Here is a 22,331-nt window from a genome sequence, read left to right as displayed (position 1 = left end):
CAGGTTACTGGCTATGGAGGGATAATGTATAATAAACACAGGTTACTGGCTATGGGGAGGATAGTGTATAATAAACACAGGTTACTGGTTGTGGGGGGGGGCAATGTATAATAAACACAGGATACTGGTTGTGGGGGGATAATGTATAATAAACACAGGTTACTGGCTATGGGGGAGATAATGTATAATAAGCACAAGTTACTGGCTATTGGGGGGGATAATATATAATAAACACAGGTTACTGGCTATGGGAGTATAATGTATAATAAACACAGGTTACTGGCTATGGAGGGATAATGTATAATAAACACAGGTTACTGGCTATGGGGGGATAATGTATAATAAACACAGGTTACTGGCTATGGGGAGGATAATGTATAATAAACACAGGTTACTGGTTGTGGGGGGGCAATGTATAATAAACACAGGATACTGGTTGTGGGGGGATAATGTATAATAAACACAGGTTACTGGCTATGGGGGAGATAATGTATAATAAGCACAAGTTACTGGCTATTGGGGGGATAATATATAATAAACACAGGTTACTGGCTATGGGAGGATAATGTATAATAAACACAGGTTACTGGCTATGGGAGGATAATGTATAATAAACACAGGTTACTGGCTATGGGGGGGATAATGTATAATAAACACAGGTTACTGGCTATGGGGGGATAATGTATAATAAACACAGGTTACTGGCTATGGGAGGATAATGTATAATAAACACAGGTTACTGGCTATGGGGGGGATAATGTATAATAAACACAGGTTACTGGCTATGGGGGGATAATGTATAATAAACACAGGTTACTGGCTATGGGGGGATAATGTATAATAAACACAGGTTACTGGCTATGGGGAGGATAATGTATAATAAACACAGGTTACTGGCTATGGGGAGGATAATGTATAATAAACACAGGTTACTGGCTATGGGGGGATAATGTATAATAAACACAGGTTACTGGCTATGGGAGGGATAATGTATAATAAACACAGGTTACTGGCTATGGGGGGGATAATGTATAATAAACACAGGTTACTGGCTATGGAGGGATAATGTATAATAAACACAAGTTACTGGCTATGGGAGGATAATGTATAATAAACACAGGTTACTGGCTATGGGAGGATAATGTATAATAAACACAGGTTACTGGCTATGGGGAGGATAATGTATAATAAACACAGGTTACTGGATATGGGAGGATAATGTATAATAAACACAGGTTACTGGCTATGGGGGATAATGTAAAATAAACACAGGTTACTGGCTATGGAGGATAATGTATAATAAAAAAAAAAAAAAGAATGCAGCTTCACAAGGAATCTAAATTGTATGCTGTCTAGGAGGTGGGAGGGTCTAGGAGGTGGGAGGGTCTAGGAGGGAGGGTCTGCTGCTGATTGGCTGGAATGTGTCTGCTGACTGTGAGGTACAGGGTCAAAGTTTACTCAATGATGACGAATAGGGGCGGACTGAACATCGCATATGTTCGCCATCCGTGGCGAACGCGAACATGCAATGTTCGCCAGGAACTATTCGCCTGTGAACCGTTCGGGACATCACTAATCATGGGAGTTGTAGTTCTACAACATATAGGGATGTACCTTTTGGGTACCACTGATCTAGTTGTTGTTTAAACATCTGGATAGATTCTGATAAAACCACTTTTTTTTCAGGCAGAGAATTCCACATCTTTATTTTTCGTACTATAAAAACAAATTTTCCCTTTGCCCTACGGACGCACATGTATGGACACATACGGAGCCTCCATAACTCTCTCTTCACTCTATTTGGGACATCCTTATCCAGAACTCACTCCTTTATTACCCCTTGGGATCCAGAACCTTGGTGCATTCAGGATCTGACTCAGAACATATTGGAGTCCCTGTGTGTTATGTCTTTTGACCTATTCACAAGTGGCAGACCACTTGTTAGTGCATTAATCACCTTATATTTTATCATTGTATCTAACAGTTTTACACTATGCTTTGTTTTATGTTTATGTTTTTAAGTGATTAAAAGCTGGAATATTATTTCCTAACTGGAGTACTACCAGTTTATTTCGGGAGACCGATAACCAGTGTATGTATATTATCTCATTGGTGATCCTCACACATGTAATTGTAGCACACCACACCATTTATTTTGCCCTACACTAATTCTCCTTTTTTCCAGTCTAAATGCGTGACCTCATGTCCTATGTATAGTCCTGTTTGTGAATAGGTTTCCAGACAATGGTTTGTGTTTGCCCCGGATATATTTGTATAATGCTATAATTTCCCCTCTGAAGGCACCATTTTTCTAAACGAAAGATGTTTAAATTTGTTAGGCTTTCTTAATAACTAAAATGTACCATTCCTTTTATTTATTTTGTAGCCTGCCTCTGCACTTTTTTTAGTGCTATCAGGACCGTCTTTAATGCGGGGCAAACTGGGTAGCCGGCCCGGGCCTAGTTACTCCAGAGGGGCCCAAGACAGCTGCCCCCTTTGCCCTCTGCTTCCAACAATTTATTTTAGGATTACCAGTGGGCCCGCACACTAAGAAGGCCCACCAGGTGGCCCATGCACTTTGGGCCACCTGGTGGGCATTTGTGGCTGTGGCCCTTTAACAGTGCAACCGGGCCCCTTGCTTATCAGCAGTAAAAGAGGAGATTAGCGCTGGGAGTCACTTCCTTCAACAGAGAACACTGAGGTGCACAGGAGGGAGGAGGAGGCCATCAAGAGTGTGCCAGGCAGAGAGTGCCTGAGCTTAACTCCCAATAACACCCCAGGGAAGCAGGGTCGGAATGGGAATTCAAAACCGCCATGGCCGCAATTTAAGGTGCCCATCGGGTGGCCCATGCTGTCAGGCCACCCGATCGGTATGGATTTTCAGGGGGCCCAGTCAGCGCTGCATCGTTTTGTGTGTGTTTGTTTGTATGTATGTATGTATGTGCCTGTCTGTATTTATGTATGTGTGCCTGTCTGTTTGTATGTAATGTCTTGTGTGTCTGTCTGTATGTGTCTGTCTGTGTCTGTCTGTATGTATGTGTGCCTCTCTGTATGTATGTGTGTCTTGTGTGTGTGTTTGTGTGTGTCTGTATGTATGTGTGTGTGTGTCTGTTTGTGTGTCTGTTTGTGTGTCTGTATGTATGTGTGTGCCTGTCTGTTTGTATGTATGTTTGTGTGTCTTGTCTGTATATATGTGTGACTGTCTGTCTGTCTGTTTGTATGTATGTGTGCCTGTCTGTTTGTATGTATGTGTCGTGTGTGTATGTATGTGTCTGTATGTATCGGTCTGTCTGTCTGTGTGTGTATCTCTGTATGTGTGTGTGTGTGTGTGTCTGTCGGGGGAGGGAGTTAGAGGGGGCCCCATGTATCAGTTTCGAACCGGGCACCCATGGGTTGTGTGTACGCCACTGTATCTGTGTGTGTGTGTGTATATGTGTATATATATATATATGGGAAGGCAGAGCCTGGAGTTGTGGGAGGGGTTGCAACCGGCCTATTTAAACCCACTACTTACCTCCATACCTTGCTGACAGCGCTTGGTCACTTCCGGTTCCGGTCCAGACGGCGAGATTCAATAAAACCAAACAGACGGCGGTAGCAGGTAGCCTTCGTTCGCGGCAAGAACTCAGAGCGGCGACGGCACCACAGCTGCCGGAAAGTCGGGTCACACTTCCGGGGTCAACATACCGGTAATCGTGAGTACGGGTATACACGCAAATTAAATACACGTATCGACAGCAAACACTACACGGTGGGAGCAATTACAGACAGTCTCAAGCCACATTTCGGTACTAGCTCACACGGATTTAACCAGTCAAAAGCACGAACATGGAATAAAAAACACGAATCGCAGGACGTTTAAATCATTCACAAAGCAATATATAAATATGGTTACAATACTGCCATCTACTGGCGCTTTTGATATATGACATGTTATGTATGTAACTGTGTTTTAGTTTGGCAATTAAAGTAAATATGTATTAGGAGAGTATTATATAAATATATAGACAGGATAACTCTGTCACTGTTACATCTTAAAAGGATACGGCACTAAAATTAAGTCAGGGGGTTATCTACAATATTATTTCTTAATGCACATCGGTAAGAGAAGTATATAAATACGGAGCATATAAAGTTAAATTAAATAGATGTGCGGATACATTGCAGTCTGATTACAACGGTAGGTAATTTAAATAGATATAATCAGGTATAGTCTCGGGGGATAAAAAAAAAAAAAAAAAAATTATGGATAACTCAGGTGACATTTAGATGTGTAAAGCTGTTCTGAGGTAGAAACACCATATTTTCATGATACATAGTCCAAACCGGTAAATGGCGTTTCATTACATCCTACCCTTGTAGGTTACAGAGTCGTATACAGAGGCATATACCAGTACAACCGTAGCCTAAAGACCGACGCACCAGGTACGTATTAGCCAAAGAATCATACCTACAACACGATATAGGCACTAATACGATAGTTGGGCATAATAAAAACCGCACTAATTACGACCAAAAAAAAAAATCTTCCAATGTTTCCCTCAATACAGAGGTATTCACCTTCGATCCAACTCATAGATAGATTCCACGGTACTCAACCCAATGTACAGAGAGGGCCTCACCAGTCACGCCCAGATTACTTTTATACGTTAAACGAGGTCCACCTTCCTGCCACAACGCTTCGGTGGCACAGACATACGACAAACGCATAATTACAGCCCCTATCTTTCCAGCAGCAAATAGCAGTACCACAGCCGCCTCGTTAGCTACTACAACTTACTAATAAGTCACATCAAACACTTGTGTCATTTATATAGGATGTCACATGCCTCCGACATAGAAGAAGATGTCTCCCCTCCCAGCACGCCAGTTAGGCCACCCACCCCTATGATGGCCCCATCAACAGCCGAAAACCTAGATAGCCCTTGTTCATTGAGGTCATGGACAATTCCAAAAATTGCTGCGGAACTCAGACGTAGGGGTGTACCGTATCCGGCCATGGCCAGGAAAGCTGAACTCTATAGAATTATGATGACAACATCATAGGCCCCTCAACCAGGATCCAGCTCACAAGACAATATGAACGAAACCTTAGCTGGGCTGCAAGTCACCATGACATCGATCCTGGCATCCATTAGCAATATCAGCCAGAGAATGGACAGACTGGAAGCACCCTACCAATTATCGTGGCACCTGACATCAATCTCACGCCAGATATTGAACACATAGCAGCACAGGGTAATGTGGCACGGGCACAAATGGCACAAAATCCTACCACTCATATCATCACTCCAGCACATTTGGTACCTCCTAACATTAGGAAAGATATTTTAGAGGGAAAAGATGTCAACCTTATTTCCCTTCTCATAGCGTCTCAAGACGTGGTAGAGAATAAGACCTATAACTATGGGGATCTGTCAGTTGTGATGAAAGCTAGAGACCCCAGACTAAGAAAAAAATTAACCATACCGGAGTTTCTCCTAGCTTTTGGCATATATAGAGACGTAGCATGCACCAGTTTTCCCCATTGTAGAGAAGAACTGGATTTGTATTTGCACAAATTGGTGGGTCTGGGACACAAGTACGGTGGCCATACCTTTTTTGAGTACCACAAGTCTTTTTCGGCTAAAGCAGCAGCAGCTTTGGTACAATTCAACATAAGAACAGATTGGAGGCATTTAGATACCGAACTTTTCTGCTGTCATTTTGCCGGGCTCATACCACCGTCTTGCGCAATCTGTTCATCCAATTCCCACGCCACCAATTTGTGCCCAAACGAACCAAGTCTTCCAACTACCAGCTACGCAGCTCCGGGCACCAGTAGAACTGACCAAAGGACATTTAAGGACAAATTAGGTAGGCCAATAGTTTTCCCTCGGGAAGGCGCAGATATGTAATAATTTTAATGCAGGCTGTTGCAGCTTCAGTGCTTGCAGATTGTTACATGTCTGCACCATCTGCCACAGAGCCCATGCCAAAACGATGTGTCCTAACCGATTGTTCCCTAAGAAATGACTGACGGGAGTCAATGTAGATACACTGGCCTTTTACCTTAGTTCACATCCATCCAGGGACCTAGTACAATTTCTGATCACGGGTTTCACAGAGGGGTTTCACACTGGGTTGGTAGCACTGCCATCAGGCACTATTGAATGCAGGAACCTACAATCTGCCACTACTGATCCAGCAAACAGTAGACGGACTGTTGCAAGCCGAAGTAGGGAATGGTTTCATGTTAGGGCCATTCACAAGGCCACCATTCACTTGTTGGAGAACCAGCCCAATAGGTGTGGCACGTGGGAAATACAACAATAAAGCACGATTAATTATCGATTTGTCAGCCCCTCATTCCAGCACCACACCAAGCCTAAACTCACTTATACCATCGGCCGAGTTTTCATTACAGTACGCCACCGTCGATAATGCCATACAGGCCATACTGGAAGCAGGAAGGGCAGCTTGGCTTGGGAAAAATGATATTTCAAATGCATTTAAGCTGCTCCCTTTGCACCCCTCTCTATGGCATTTGCATGGAGTATGGTGGAAAGGGCTATACTACTTCGCTAACCAGCTGACATTTGGGGCCAAAAGTAGCCCCAAATTGTTTGATATTTTTGCCGAGACACTGTGTTGGCTACTGTTAAATATCTGCTGTTGTCCTGTAGTTATACACTATCTGGACAACTTCCTAACAGTAGAAAAACCAGACGCGATACCACACAGCATCAACAAGACGGTTGCCTTATTCAAGACATTAGGGGTACCCGTGGCCGAGAACAAGACAGTGGGCCCCACTACCAAACTAACCTTCCTAGGTATTGATTTAGATTCAGCAGCCATGCAAGCTAGCCTGCCAACAGACAAGGTTCCGAGAATCCGGGTAGAGGTTGGGTAATTCCTCAATTACGGTATGACGTCAAGGAAGAACCTTCAGTCACTCCTGGGTTCTCTGAACTTCGCCATGAGAGTAATACCACAGGGACGAGCTTTCATATCATGTCTACTCAGGTTGTTACCCGACTTACCCAACGATGACAGCAGGGTTACTCTGGACAGTCAGGCTAGGGCAGATCTGACCATGAGGTACCCTTTCCTGTCAGACTGGAATGGGAGGAACTTGTTCATACCACCGTTAACATTAGACTTCCCTGTGTTATGGACGGATGCTGCAGGTCAAGCAGGGTTTGCAGCCATCTTCGGAAACAGATGGTTGAAGGACGCTTGGCCTAGCGAAGCATTGGGTTTACCCGCGTTCACAAAAACTTTGGCACTATTCGAAATCTACCCCATAGTGGCAGCAGCTAAAGTCTGGGGACACTTATGGGGAGGAAAAGCTGTCAAGTGCTACACCGACAATATGGCGGCTTGCGAGATTCTGAACAAAGGCAGGTCTTCTTCACTAATCATCATGAGCCTGGTCAGGAGACTCACGTGGTTGGCAGCCACACAAAATTTCTCCCTGACTTGCATACACGTGCCAGGTCACCATAATACAGCAGCTGACGCACTATCCCGTTCAAAATTGCAGGTTTTCAGACAGCTACACCCAACAGCAGAGGATTGGCCAAGCATGGCACCACAGTTCAGAGACCTCATCCTGGACTAAAAACACTCATGGAGCACGGGAAAACACTAATACAAGCTCACTATCCCCAAACACCAGACGCACGTACAACCGTGCCTTAATGTTATTGCACAAATTCGTTTCAGAATACTACATCACGAATCATTATAGTTTAGGTACCATGGTGGCATTCACCTCTTTTTGCCATCTCAACTTGAAACTGGCACACAACACCATAAAACTCTATTTAACCGAAATACAGCATTACGTAAGCAACACATATCCCGGTATAAAAAACTTCCTGTCAGCACACCCCATAAAAAACATGCTAAAAGGCATCCAACACCTAGAAAACTCAAAACCTACTACACGGCTACCAATTGACGCAGAAAAATTCAGGGCCTTATCTGACATGTTAGATACCAAACCCTTTGATAAGCAAACCAATAACACACTCAAAACAGCCATATACCTGGCCTTTTATGGGTTTATGCGTCCCAACGAACTCACATTAAATAACATCAATAATAATGGAAATATGCTGCGTGTGTCACACTTAAACAAAATAGGTGATCACTACACTTTATCGCTAAAACATTCAAAACCCAACAAATGGGACCGCCCCTCGACATTCAGTTCTACCCAACCGGCAATCAGTGGTGTCCCGTGCACTTATTCGATATATACATGGCAGGTATGGCTGATCAGCCCAAACAAGCTCCTCTCCTCACAATACACAGTCAACCCTTGACTACATCGAAATTCATCAAATACGTGAGATTACTGTTCACAAGAATCGGGTACGATCCCGCAGCCTATACAGGCCACTCCTTTCGTATCGGAGCAGCTACATCAGCCTCCAGCCAAAACGTACCAGTTCATATTATTAACCCCTTAAGGACACATGACATGTGTGACATGTCATGATTCCCTTTTATGCCAGAAGTTTGGTCCTTAAGGGGTTAAAAGGCTAGGATGGTGGAAATCTTCGGCATACCATCGTTACATACCTCAACCGGAGAAAGAGTTGAGACTAGCTTTTAAACAGTTGGCAAAATAAGGAAACAATTGATAATAATGCATATGTATAAGTATACGTATTAAAGTGTGGAACTGATAATTATCTTTTTGCCCTCTTTATTTACAGGCCAACCCGTACGTCGGTTTCGGCACACCACAACCAACTTAGTATATTATACTAATGATTATAGGTATAGGTTCGTAATACGGCCTTCTTCCCTAACCACAAATGGGAAGGCGGAGCCTGGAGTTGTGGGAGGGGTTGCAACCGGCCTATTTAAACCCACTACTTACCTCCATACCTTGCTGACAGCGCTTGGTCACTTCCGGTTGCCCCACCCACCACTCCACAAAGGAAATCTATTAACTGGTTGGCCCTCTTTATTTACAGGCCAACCCGTACGTCGGTTTTGGCACACCACAACCGACTTAGTATATTATACTAATGATTATAGGTATAGGTTCGTAATACGGCCTTCTTCTCTGACCACAAATATATATATATATATATATATATATATATATATATATATATATTACACACATACATATACATATACAGTTCAATCTTGCCTTGCACTCCTGCTTTAATATAATCACTGTTTTAATACCGGGTGCTAGACTGTGGTCAGAGGCGGCTCTCTAATTAGGCGATTTAGGCAGCCGTCTAAGGCCTTGCGCTGCCTGGGGCCTCGCAGCCACCTAAATCACCTTAGGGCAGACTGTGTCAGGTCCTCGGTCAGTGACCGAGGACCCGACACCAGCAGTGGCCCCGGCGGCTTGCTCTGTATGCCGCTGGTTGTTAGGCCCCTCCACTCTGCCCGGCCAAAGAGCGCCAATCGCAGACACAGGTCTGCAGCTCCGCAATGTGCAGAGCTGCAGACCATGTATCTCGCAAGACCTGGCCAATCAGAGCGTTCACTCCATCAATACCCCCTCACACCATTAATACACCCCTTCACTCCATCAATAACCCCTCACACCATTAATACCCCCCTTCACTCCATCAATACCCCCTCACACCATTAATACCCCCCTTCACTCCATCAATACCCCCTCACACCATTAATACCCCCTTCACTCCATAAATACCCCCTTCACTCCATAAATATCCCCTCACACCATTAATACCCCCCTTCACTCCATCAATACACCCTCACACCATTAATACCCCCTCCCTCACTCCATTAATACCCCCCACACCATTAATACCCCCCTTCACTCCATAAATACCCCCTCACACCATTAATACCCCCTTCACACCATTAATACCCCCTTCACTCCATAAATACCCCCTCACACCATCAATACACCCTCACACCATTAATACCCCCTCCCTCACTCCATCAATACTCCCACACCATTAATACCCCCTTTCACTCTATTAATACCCCCCTCCCATACTCCATTAATACCCCCCTCCCTCAGCTTACTGACATACACTCACTACACACACACTTACTACCAACACTCACTGCACACACTCACAGTATTTAATCCTACCTGGCACTGGAGAATTCTCTGGGAGGCCACACTCTTAGGCCTTTTCCTGCAGCAAGGTCCACTGATTGCATGCAGGAGGCGGGGCTTCCATGCGGGCCGGAGTTACCATGTGGGGGCGGAGCTACCATGCAGGGCTGGTAAGTGCTAAGGAAGGTGCTGGGAAGGGAGACTCAGTGCTCCCTGCGGCCAGCACCAGCCCCTGCACCTGCCTCCTGAATTCCCTCGGACTGACAGAAGCTGTCACAGTCCGAGGGTAAAATTATTTAAATAAAACATTAGGGTTTCCTGCCGGCCCCAGGTGCCGCGGCCCACCGGGAAAATTCACGGTATCCCAGTGGGCCAGTCCGACCCTGCAGGGAAGCCACCCTCCTGCCAAAGGTAGAAAACTGGAGAGTGTTTTTCAAGGTTATCCTTTCTAATTTTGAATGTGTGTGTGTGTGTCAGTATGTCTGTGTGTCTGTATCAGAATGCCTGTTTGTGTGTATCAGAAATTTTGTCAGTGTATTTGTTTGTTTGTGTGTGTGTGTGTTTGTGTGTATGTCTTCATGTGTGTTAGTATATGTGTATGTCTGTCAGTATATGTGTATATATATCTGTATGTTGTCATTGTGTGTATCTGTGTATATATTAAGTTAGTGTGTATCTGCATGTGTGTCAGTGTTTGCATCTGTGTGTCAGGTAATTTGTCTGTGTGTCTGTATCTGTATCCTTGTCAATGTGTGTATATGTGTCTGTATATCTGCATGTGTTTGTGTCAGTATATGTGCATACATCTCAGCATTAAAACACCAACACTAAACAAAAGTACAGCCCTGAATCCAATACTACATACAAGCACACTCCTGCATTGAATTGTCTACAATACATACAAACACACCTCTGTGTTAAACACAAAAATTATATATAAACATTCAAACACCAACCCCACATACAAACGCACCCCTACATTCATACAAACATGCTCCATACAAACACATGCTTACATTCAAAAACACAAACTCTGCTCAGTGCTAAATACAACCCTGCACGCATGGGAAAATGGTAGAGCCCCAGCTGTCAATGCAGAGTTGCACGACAGATGAGGATCTACCGTTTGGCCATCATTTGCGATAGAGAGCCCAAAGATTTCTTGCACCAGAGTCCTCTCTACTTTAGTTCCGCCACTGGGATTGCATGCCAGGAAGTGTAACTTTTCCATTGAACTTCTTTTTACATTTTATAAGCCTAAACTAAAGCAGTTTATCACTTTTAGCATATAAATTAGAAGTGTGTGTGGACATTTTCCTTCTTTGATGCATCATATGGCTGTCATTTATTTTGCAAATGTTCTTAACTTTTTTTTCTCTCAATGTCCTCCAGGTCTGGACCAGACCATTTGGGGATTTCACATATAAGATGTCCCTAAAGGTGTTTTCAAGTGACCATAGACTGAGACAAGACAGTGCTCATGACATTTGTAACACACACAGGTTGTCACTAAGATCAATCAAGTTGCAGGAACAGATAATGTGTCTTTTCAATATGCATAGATAAATGCTTTGTCATACTGTTGGAGATATGATGGAATATGTCTCAATTTTCAGCAGTTTCAATCTGTGAAACCCATAATGAATGCTTGCTTTAGGAGCTTCTTCTACACTGCAATATGTGAGAGTTGTGTATATAAACAGTTAATTTGTTTGTATTTGCCCTCCAGACAAAAAACAAGATCTATAGTCATGTTTGGATATAAAAACTTGTGAAATACATTTAGTATTATATTCGGAGGTCCTTTTGTGAATCTTTATTCCCATAAATATCCTCAGATACCTTTCAAATAACTGTCAAGTATTTTACCATTTCCTTTTTTTTTACATTTTAGTTTCCACATATATAATCAAATTAGCATTTCCAATTGTACACATCTTCACTATGTCTGCAAAAGACGAATAAGTGATACATTTTTTTCAAACACACATTCCCTCACTGCAATAGTGGATGTTTTACTGGTTAGATGAGATCTACTGAATATCCCAATGTCTATTCAATATATATCATTATCAGCGAATGCTGTCCTAACACCTACTTTTCTACCCTACCCTTACCTTTTGTGTCACATTACCCTACTGCGTCTAGCATGTAAGCTCATTGAGTAGGGCCCTCAATCCGTCTGTTCCTGTCCGTCCATTTGTCAGGTTACTTTTTGTTTTCAATTTCTGATTTTCAAACTCTATTGACTTCATTCACAAATTGTAGCATAATCTTGACATGACAACTAATATGTAATTTCAAAATGGATAAGTTGGGGGCTTTTTCCTGCAAGATCTGTTTTTGCCTAAATTTTCAGGGTTATTCAATAAACTCTGAGCCAGTGGCATACATACCGTGGTTGCAGGGGTCGCAGCTGCGACCGGGCCCGTTACTCCAGGGGGCCCGACCGCCCTGCGGACCCCCGCGACCGGGTACCAGCTGCCACATTTTGCGGCCCCGGCCTGTGCAGCAAACCGCCGGGGCTGCATGTCAAGGGGTCCATCGGGTGGCCCATGCTGCCAGGGCCACCCGAGGGATGTAGATTGTCAGGGGGCCCGGTCAGCACTGGGCACTTTAACAGCGCTACCGGGCCCCCTGTGATGACATCACTGCTGGGAGGAAGTGACTCCCCGGTCACTCCTCCCAGCATACAGTGAGCCCACGCGGGAGGAAGCAGGAAGGAGGAGGGAGTCAGAGTGGGAACTCTGACTCCCATCAGGCTGAGCCCCAACTTGACCCCAGGGAAAGTAACAAAAGGTAGGAAGCATTTTGTGTATGCATGTGTGTGTCTCTGTTTTGTGTGTGTCTCTGTATGTGTGTGTCTGTATGTATCTGTGTTTCTGTATGTGTGTGTGTCTGTGTCTCTGTATGTATGTGTCTGTATGTATCTGTGTCTCTGTATGTGTGTGTCTCTGTATGTGTGTGTGTCTGTGTATCTGTATGTGTGTGTCTGTGTATGTGTGTCTCTGTATGTGTATGTGCGTGTGTCTGTGTGTGTGTGTCTCTGTATGTGTGTGTGTGTGTGTCTGTGTGTGTTTCTGTATGTGTGTGTGTATGTGTCTGTCTGTCTGTGTGTGTGTGTGTGTGTGTGTGTCTGTCTGTGTGTATGTGTGTGTGTGTGTGTCTGCATGTGTGTGTGTGTGTCTGTCAGTGTGTATGTATGTGTGTGTCTGTATGTATGTGTGTATGTATGTGTCTGTCAGGGGGTGTCTGTATGTGTGTATGTGTTTGTGTCTATGTATGTGTCAGGGGGGCCAACAGATCAGGGGAGGGAAGGGGAGAGAGGCGAGAGGAGGGGAGGGGGGGCCCCATGGACTGTGTGTATGCCACTGCTCTGGGAGGGGGGGCCCCATGGACTGTGTGTATGCCACTGCTCTGAGCTACTCTGCCAAAACTATTTTTGCCCCAGTTTTTCCCATTTAGATTTAATTTGCAAAAATTCAGAGTTTAGTGAATAGCCCTGTTTGTCTACCTGGTAATATATTGCAACTGGCTACATGGTGAATAAACTCCAGAGTTTACCTTTGTTATAAAAGATAAACAAGGAGGTATATAACATTTTATACCTAGGGCTAAAATATTAAAACTTTGCTAAAACAACATTGTTTCTATGTATTAATAATATAGATCATAAATGAATGTCTGCTACCATCCAACCATTTTTCATTCATGGATTGTCTGTCTAAACATTTGGTAGTTTGTTATGTTAAGAAAAAACCTTCAATGGAATGGGATTCAGAATGAATCAATCACAACATTCACGAAGACACAAGAAAGTATACATTTCGTTAGATTGCGTCCCAAATGGGACATTTGCCATTCACATATTTTATTAAAGATTATTATTTAACAATGTCCTTACAGTCAATCTTAAAATTCAAATTAAAGCAGAAAATACAATTGGTACAGAAAGCATACTCAAAACAAAAAAATAGCTTTCTGATGACTAACCAGTGTTAGTATAATTTCCAGAAAACGATTATTTAGGAACCCAGTTATTTTAAAATTACAATCGGAGGGTCACTTACAATATTGCACTATTGCACCAGAAAGAAAGTTATGTTGAAAGATATTAAGACCCTAGTCCCTTTGGCATCATTTGATGTATTCATTACTTTTTTAGAACTATAAATTTACATTAAATAAAACATATATGTCTCTGTCATAGTGAATTAGCACATTTTTATTAAATGTGGGTAAAACTACTTAAACCTTATAACCGTTTTAATGTATATAAAATGTACAATCTTTTAGTTGGGAACCTTTTCAAAATTTATTTCAAAATGTAATTAACATAAAAATGGAAATTGCGTAAAACAGAACTATGTTTCAACAAATATACTATGTGTCAACAAAAAAATAATGGCCATATAGAGAAGTATATATTTTATAAAGGTGAACCTCATGATTAACTTTAAAGAGACACTATAGTCACCAGAACAACTACAGCTTAATGTAGTTGTTCTGGTGAGTATATGTCCCTGCAGGCTTTTTGTTATAAACATTGTCTTTTCAGAGAAAAGGCTGTGTTTACATTAAAGCCTAGGGATACCTCCAGTGGGCACTCCTCAGATGCTACTAGAGGTGCTACTTGAAGTTCCACTTTATTTAGGGTTCTCCAGCTCTCACTGTCAGTCAATTCTTCAGCACCGCGATCTGTACCGAAGAATTGATGGAAGAGGAACCTAGTTTGAATTTTTTTTTTATCAATCTGTACATTTCCTAGCAATTTCGCTAGCACAAATGTAATATGCTATTCAATTAAATAAAGTTGCATATATCATGACAGGTACAATTTTATATACAGAAATATTATGGTACACAGTGTTTAGAATGAAAAAATTAGGAAAATAAATACAAACTGTAATTAGATGGATCTTTGATGATTGTACTTAAATATATCAAAATATATCACAGAAACAACGGCAATACAATTGTATATATAATGGACTGTGGGTCTAATGCACTACTCTCTGGCTTATCGAGATAAAAGTCAGGTGGTACTTGAGAAGCTTCTAGTGCTGAGGGAGGTCAAAGTCTTAATATCTCATTACCCATAAGCATTCTGGAGACATAAAAACTTGTTTATACACTGTATAAATTCCACTCCGATTTCATAAATACTGTAAAAAAAAAAAGGTTTAAATAAAAATAATAAAAAGCAGAGCTAAGTGTTTCTTTGAGAATAAAGAGAAGTACTGACAAGAAAAAATATTTAAATTAAACATTTTGCATTACAGAAATTCTCGAACATAACTGTGACACTATTTTCACATTTGTACTCATAATTTAAAAGAAAACTTTATTTACAATTCTAAAGTAGCAAAGGCAAGGAATAAATATATAAGTAACTACCTACGGCCGAAAAATAGGTTTTTCAGCCTATCTAAAGTACAGTGGCTTAAGCTTAAGTAATATTCATGTTCCAAATGTTACAAAGCAGTGCATTTGTAGAAATATTTTACTGAACGTTCATTTGAAAGTTTAAATGAACACAATATCTGCAGACAGGTTAAAAGAAGTGCAGTTACTACATCTGTCAAGGTTCTGCCAAAGCATTACAAGACGAGGTCAAGTCATGGGGCAAACTATGAGTCACCAGAAAAAGGGCCTCATATAAAAAGCCATTAAAACCTGCTACACCAAAAATTGCCCTTATTCGTAAAAGTGCCCAGTACATTGAAAAAAAGCAGACAGGCGTAAGGATAAAACATGTTTACCTGGCAAATACCTATTTCTTTTGCCTTACGTTCAAAAAGCATTTTATCATAGCAAAGCTTTGACACACTAATGCAAGAAAATACCCACAATACGATTTTTATGCAACATTAATTAAACTTTGGTTTCAGGCAGATTCATCTTGCATTAAGAATATCAGCCTTGTAAAATATATATATATTTTTTTATAAATAACCATATTTATAAGGTCATTAGACAAATAGGCAGCAAACAGCATCATTTTATAAACTCTAAAAATTTGATTCTTTCACTTTTCATAAATTTGATTTCTGTGTTGCTACCAAAAGGTTATATAAAAATTTCACATGAAGCCTAATTGTAAAATAATAGCACACGTCTCACAACCCATTGTGTGGTTTCTGGTAAACCAGTTGCAATGTTGTTTAAACTTCACAGTCATAAGCAATAGCAGTGGAAAATATATACTGGAATCGGCAATTATTGAATTACTTGATTCTGAATTATTAGAAAAGATTGAAAATATCCCTTATCCCACTTTTGAAACTGCATAATTTTTGCACAGCCTATCTATGTAAAACATCTGAAATTCATTGCGCAATGCATTTCTGAAACTGGCTTTTGCTGGTTGTAAATAATCTGCAAATCTGCAAAACAGCAGCTAAATTTAAAAACTGCAGCATTTTGGCCCATTGCATACATGTGTTACACACCAATAACAACTGTAAAGTTACTAATTGACACATTTGTCTATGTTACACAGAATTTTATAAATGAATTAGATGCTCCCAGAGTCTTATGTGTTACTTGCTCCCAAAAATTGCCCATCATCGTGAGGCAATAAGCTCTTTAAACGTTTACAATTTAAACTGCATAGTCACAGACAGGATTATTTGTCAAAGTAAAAACATCTGTCTCTGTGTGTTTTCAGTTTTGCAATTTTAGCCTAAAACACACCTTTAATTCTCTCCATTTAACCTTTAGTGTTTATGTTCATAGAAACACATCTCTCCTAAAATATTTCAGGCACTAAACATGTTTTGCATCCACAAAATGCATGTAGACTGTCAATATTTCCACCATTTTCACAATCACAAATCTTTAACCTGTATGAGTTCACAATATCTTGGCTGTGACAAATAAGCAGTATTTAAAGACTTATTTCCTTAATCCTATTTACTAAACAGTCTTCTGCGCAAGATAACTTAATAAAGAGAGCAAAACAAGTGTGAAGAAATTTTCTAACCAATGCATAACATTGAGCCAACTGAAGATGTTCAGCTCATAACAGTATTACAGAGAGAGAAATAACTTTATTGACACAGATGTTGGTCTGTATCGAGGTTTGATAATGCTGACAGTTAAGTATGACAGACAGTCATTCGAAACTGCTTCTCTACAAAAAGACAGGAAAGGTTCCGCCATGTAATTCATAAACAAGATGTAAACTTTAATATATCCCAATAGCGAATTCCATTTTTTGCAATTATATTTTTGTTATGAGAATAAGTGTTTGAGTGTATGTATACCAAACGACAGGTTACTTTTCCTATAAACCCTCCTCAGAACAGATTTTAACAGATATGTTTGAATTTAAGTGAAAAAACAACTTCAGATGCATACACCCCATGTGTACGCCACTAATAGACTGGTTAACACAAAGGATACCGGAGCCCTAAGATTCTAATATTCACTTTTAATTGCAATGGCGTGTTCTGTTTTGATATTGTCCAAAACCGAAACATCAACCTGTTCGACAATGTGTTTCCTTTTTTTCCTTTTCATTTCTCATAAGTGCTCCAGTCTACTAATTGCATATAAATTATTCCATGTCAAATGTATTGTCAATATGTGGGTGAAGAGGTGTAATCACGTAGATGACTTTTGTGTTTGTGACTTAAGAGGTGTTTACATGTAGAGGATAAATGTATGTTTGAATGAGGAAGGGTATTTTTACCCCTTTGCCATTGGCTGACTCCTCCCACAAATCACACACCCTTCACCATGCCACTACTCCTTCCATGCAACTGATGTCACTATCCCATTCCTTTTTTCTAATATGACAGGAACACCCCTTATCTTGCTTAGCACACCCCAACTCAGTGCCATTTTTCCTTTGTCCCTGTGAAATTTGTCCTTTCCCCTCCACATGTCCCTTAACCCCTTAAGGACACATGACGTGTGTGACACGTCATGATTCCCTTTTATTCCAGAAGTTTGGTCCTTAAGGGGTTAAATAAAATCTTCTGGTTGTTTTGATTTAAATGTTATAGTGAGGGTACTCAGTGCTTGTCCATAAAGGAATAATTATAAAAACAGTGCACTTTCAAGATAATTGTCATTGTTTTTCTACATTTGACAGATTGTCATAAAAGTCAACTGTTTCTATAATAATTTATATTATATCCCTAGATTACATCATGCAGAAGAACACTTTATTGCACAATCAATCCAATTCAAGTTCAAATTTTATATATTGTTTTCCCTTCTAGCGCTGTAGCCAGCACCTTATTCACAATGATCACAACTAATCATACAGCATTCCTTACAGTTATGCCCACAACTAGTTTGTGAAGCAAAAGGATGCTGACTTCATCATATTTTATTGCGTAAATGCAGTTTGAAAGCCCTACTAGTCACATACAGTCAGTGCTACATCTGAATGTAATATAAAATCATCAGGTTCACTTCAAACATGTGCAGCTATAAGCGTGTATATAATGATCTTTAGGAATGTCTACAAGAAGTTTTAAGGAAAAAAATATCCTTTTTTTTTTTTTAATGAGACATAGACGTTATATATCTTTGATAAATACGTACAACAGTACAGCTAAAAAAAATCAACAACATGACATCAGACCGTTTAAAGCCATCCCTTAAAATAAATCATTTTATTTATTTTTAAGATAAAATGCTTTTTGAATATACTGTAAGGTCACCACTAAATGAGTGCTTTCAGTGCATGATCAGTTTTAAATCCACAATGTAAAACTGAATATTTATATCACAAGCTTGAGTGGAACTGTCCACAAAGCCTCCAAAGATATTCAAAAGCCGATTAAAAAAATACGATTTTTTTAATACTATTATTAATATTATTATTATTAGACCATGTAACAGTACATTTCTGGACTGTGTGTTTGTAACGTTAAACATTCACATATGCCCAAATCATAACTCAACCCTTTGAATGCTGGAGGGAATTGCAAAATTTGTAAAAAAAATGTTTGCAGTACTACAAACAATAATTCAGCAGAATTAAACATCTCTCCAACTTTGCTCCTACTATTGTGCTTATATTAGATAAAACCATGTTCATGTTTTACAGCATTTTGTCTATTATTGTTCATTCAGTGAGGATGCTGCATTCAGTTTTAGATAAAGTACCACGGGTATTGTTCCAGTGTCATTAAAATAGACATCAGTCCTATTCTTTTGCCGCAGTCTCCAAAAATATAAATATATTTATATCTATATATACATATAGTGTATATATACACATTGTATATTCACATTAAGGGATCAAACAATTTTATAAAAATCATGTTTTATGAAGTGCCTGTTAGATTACATTGCAAGCACATTGGTTGGAACCAAGAGAAAGTGATTAGAATTTCTATTGCACCATTTCAAAATGTGTGGCTCCTACACAGGTTTCTTGAAGAGACAGATTTGTTTGTAACATCAAGGTGTCCTCTCTACTGATTGCTTGAGACACAATTCACTTCCAGAGGAGACGATGGGCAAATTGTTCTCCAGGTGATGGTTAATAAGATGACCAATACTGTCAAAAACACGATCTTTTGTTCTGACCTGTGGGGAAAAAAATAATAATAATTTTTTTGTGTGTTAAATATATATGTAAATTTAATGTTACAGCGTCTGGCAATGTAGTGAACTATAATATTCATAAATATTTACTGAAATTGGGAAAAGAGCTAAGGGTTCTAGAAACTGATTTTAAAGGGACACTGTAGCTGGATTCAGGCAAGTGGCTGAAGGTGTTATAAACCTTTCAGCTCTGTGGGGCACGAGGGAGGGGGGACCTATTAAACCTATAGTGCCAAAAAAGGGCTATAGGATACCTTAAAAGCTGCCTCCTATTAAAAATAATGGTTTCCCCACATTAGTCCTGGGTATCCTTTGTAGAAAGCACTTGAGTACTGCGTCCAAGCATATCAAATAATGAAATTCTCTTAAAATGTTTGTAAACCATTGAGTGGCCTATTACTACTAGATATTGTTTGGGATAATATCAAGGTTCTCAACTGTCCCATTTTTGGCAGGACATGTGAGATTTCTGTCCTGTATCCAGGAACACCAGGAAAATGTCCCCTGACAACACAGCATGATGGCATCATCACACATGTTCGCACTGTGCAGTGGGCGCTAGAACCATGAAGAGAGCGCTTCAGCAGCACTGTCTACATTGTCCCATATACTGGGGGCTGGCCTAAAGGCTGTCTTTGAGCTTGGTGTGATTGACACAAAGCTGAAACTCCCATTCAGGTGGTGGGCACACCCACTTCCTGAGTGGTACCATACATTATGGGTGCTACCAGTGATACAGGTTGTGTCAATAGCAACGACCCCTTGTTGGCTATCCACCTGACCCCATTTCCACACCTTCACAATATAACATACCTCCCACTAAAATGTAGGTATCCAATTTTGTAACAAAATTCAGGTGACTCAGAGATTGTTGGGCAATGTGCACAATATCTAACAACAAATAAAATATGCCCTTTTCCTTTTATATACAAAGTGGAAATTTGCTGATTTCACTGTTGTGGTTCAATGCAAACCCATTTACAGAACCAAACTGAAAAATATACCACATAGATACCTTTACTCCACAGATGAAAGAGGTTATTATGGATCCATAATTGTGAGCTAACTAAAGATGCTTTATGATATATTTGTACTATATTGTGACTTTTTGAAGGAGGAGACGGTTTCCATAGCGACAAAGGAAAATAAAATAGAAGAGTGCACTTATGTTACTAGATATAAAAACATAGATAATTACTTACTGTCCCTTCTGGATCTACAAGAAGAAGATGCTTGGCTTGTCCATGGTGCATGCCAGTTAAAACATACGAACCAGGATTATTGACACTTTTTCTTACAAGGAAATCTCCATCTTTCTTGAGCAGCTTTTCTGCTTCTTTTCTACACATTTCTCCCACATACCACAACTCTGACTTCAATTCTTCATTTATTGTCAAAATAGCAGCTCTGGACAGCAAAGGACTGGAACAGTCAACCGATGCATCTTTGTTCAGCACAGGTTGGTTTTTGAGAGCATCCTCAAATGGTTCTAGGGCAAATACAATGAACTGTAAAGTACTGGATATTTGAAAACAGAGAATCTGATTAAGGCCAGTGTGATCACCACCAGCCGGTAAGGCACAGTGCAGTAATGTATTACTGAAATTAAGGTGACATGTATACTTGTGGTCGACTCTAAGGTAAAACCTTAACAAATACTGTATGTAGCAAATTATAGTAGTTTAAATGGAAATTAATATATTCTGTTGTGAGAAAAGTTTTAAATTTTAAAAAAAATTTAAGATACACTAATGACGTATTAAGTTAAGATGTGTTAAGATGTAGAACCTTTGTATTAACATGAAAAACGTAACAGTAAAGTCTAAACTGATTAATTAATAAGGGAAGTGCAATGTTTATTTTATTATGGGAAAATATTCACTTGTCAGTTTGCCATTTAATGAATAAACCCATAGGTCTACACATTTCTAACATTATTTTAGATCTCTGAGGTAATATGAAAGCTACATTCAAACTACAAATTGGACTCAATGATGGTATTTTTGTGGTAAAATAAATACATCTGAAGAGGGATCTACAGTTATCACTACTACGATTTTACAAACTTGTTTCTTAATTTTTCCTTCTCTTTCATAAATGTGTTAACTTATTTTTGCTTATCTTCTTTCATTACTTTCTCTAGTTTTCCTCTTCTCTCACTCCTCATTCCATTAACCTTCCCTTTGCACCCTTTTGATTAATTGCATTTCTTACCCACTCTATTTCATTTTCACTTCAACCATTAACTTGCCTGATTGCATCTTCCTCACTCAGGATCAAAATACTGTCCTGAATAGGTGAAACTAATTGTATCATCATAGGAAGCATATTTTGTATCCTCTCCTGAATCGAATCGGTTTTGGCCAGCTTTACATTAAATCTAATTGTTAGTGCAGTGACATATCCATTGATATTAAGCCACATATATTCATACAGAGGTGTCTAATACAGTTAATTATGCAATATCTATATCATCTACTGTCTCCTCTACATCCTACTTCCCAATCCTCTCGCCTGCTCCATTAACCAATTCCTTGCTTTTTTTAAACTTCCCCAGAGAGAGTGAAACTGACACCTGACAATCTATTGCACTTATTACTCACTGGTTAATGTAGCACATTTACTACTTTTGCATGTATTCCCCCTTTAACACATGTCTTATAATTCACTGTTCTGTGGACAGGATTTTATGCAGCAAAAAAGTACT

At 40.1% G+C, this 22,331-nt stretch overlaps 1 protein-coding gene across 2 annotated transcripts in view; it reads right to left on the bottom strand.

Moving 5' to 3' along the window:
* Positions 1 to 19,318: 19,318 nt before the first annotated feature.
* SHC3 (SHC adaptor protein 3) overlaps positions 19,319 to 22,331 on the bottom strand; it is a 126,047-nt gene continuing 123,034 nt past the window's right edge. For both annotated transcript variants that reach the window (XM_063454943.1, XM_063454944.1), the window contains exons 12-13: positions 20,827 to 21,113; positions 19,319 to 19,606 (exon numbers count right to left, since the gene is read on the bottom strand). In XM_063454943.1, the coding sequence (XP_063311013.1) occupies positions 19,478 to 19,606; positions 20,827 to 21,113 (416 nt within the window). In that variant the 3' untranslated portion in view covers positions 19,319 to 19,477. The remainder of the gene's footprint in view (positions 19,607 to 20,826; positions 21,114 to 22,331) is intronic.

The sequence above is a fragment of the Pelobates fuscus genome, chromosome 5 (assembly GCF_036172605.1).
Source record: "Pelobates fuscus isolate aPelFus1 chromosome 5, aPelFus1.pri, whole genome shotgun sequence".
Taxonomy (NCBI): domain Eukaryota; kingdom Metazoa; phylum Chordata; class Amphibia; order Anura; family Pelobatidae; genus Pelobates; species Pelobates fuscus.
The sequence above is the reverse complement of the archived record's forward strand: the minus strand, read 5'-3'. Positions and strand labels throughout refer to the sequence as shown.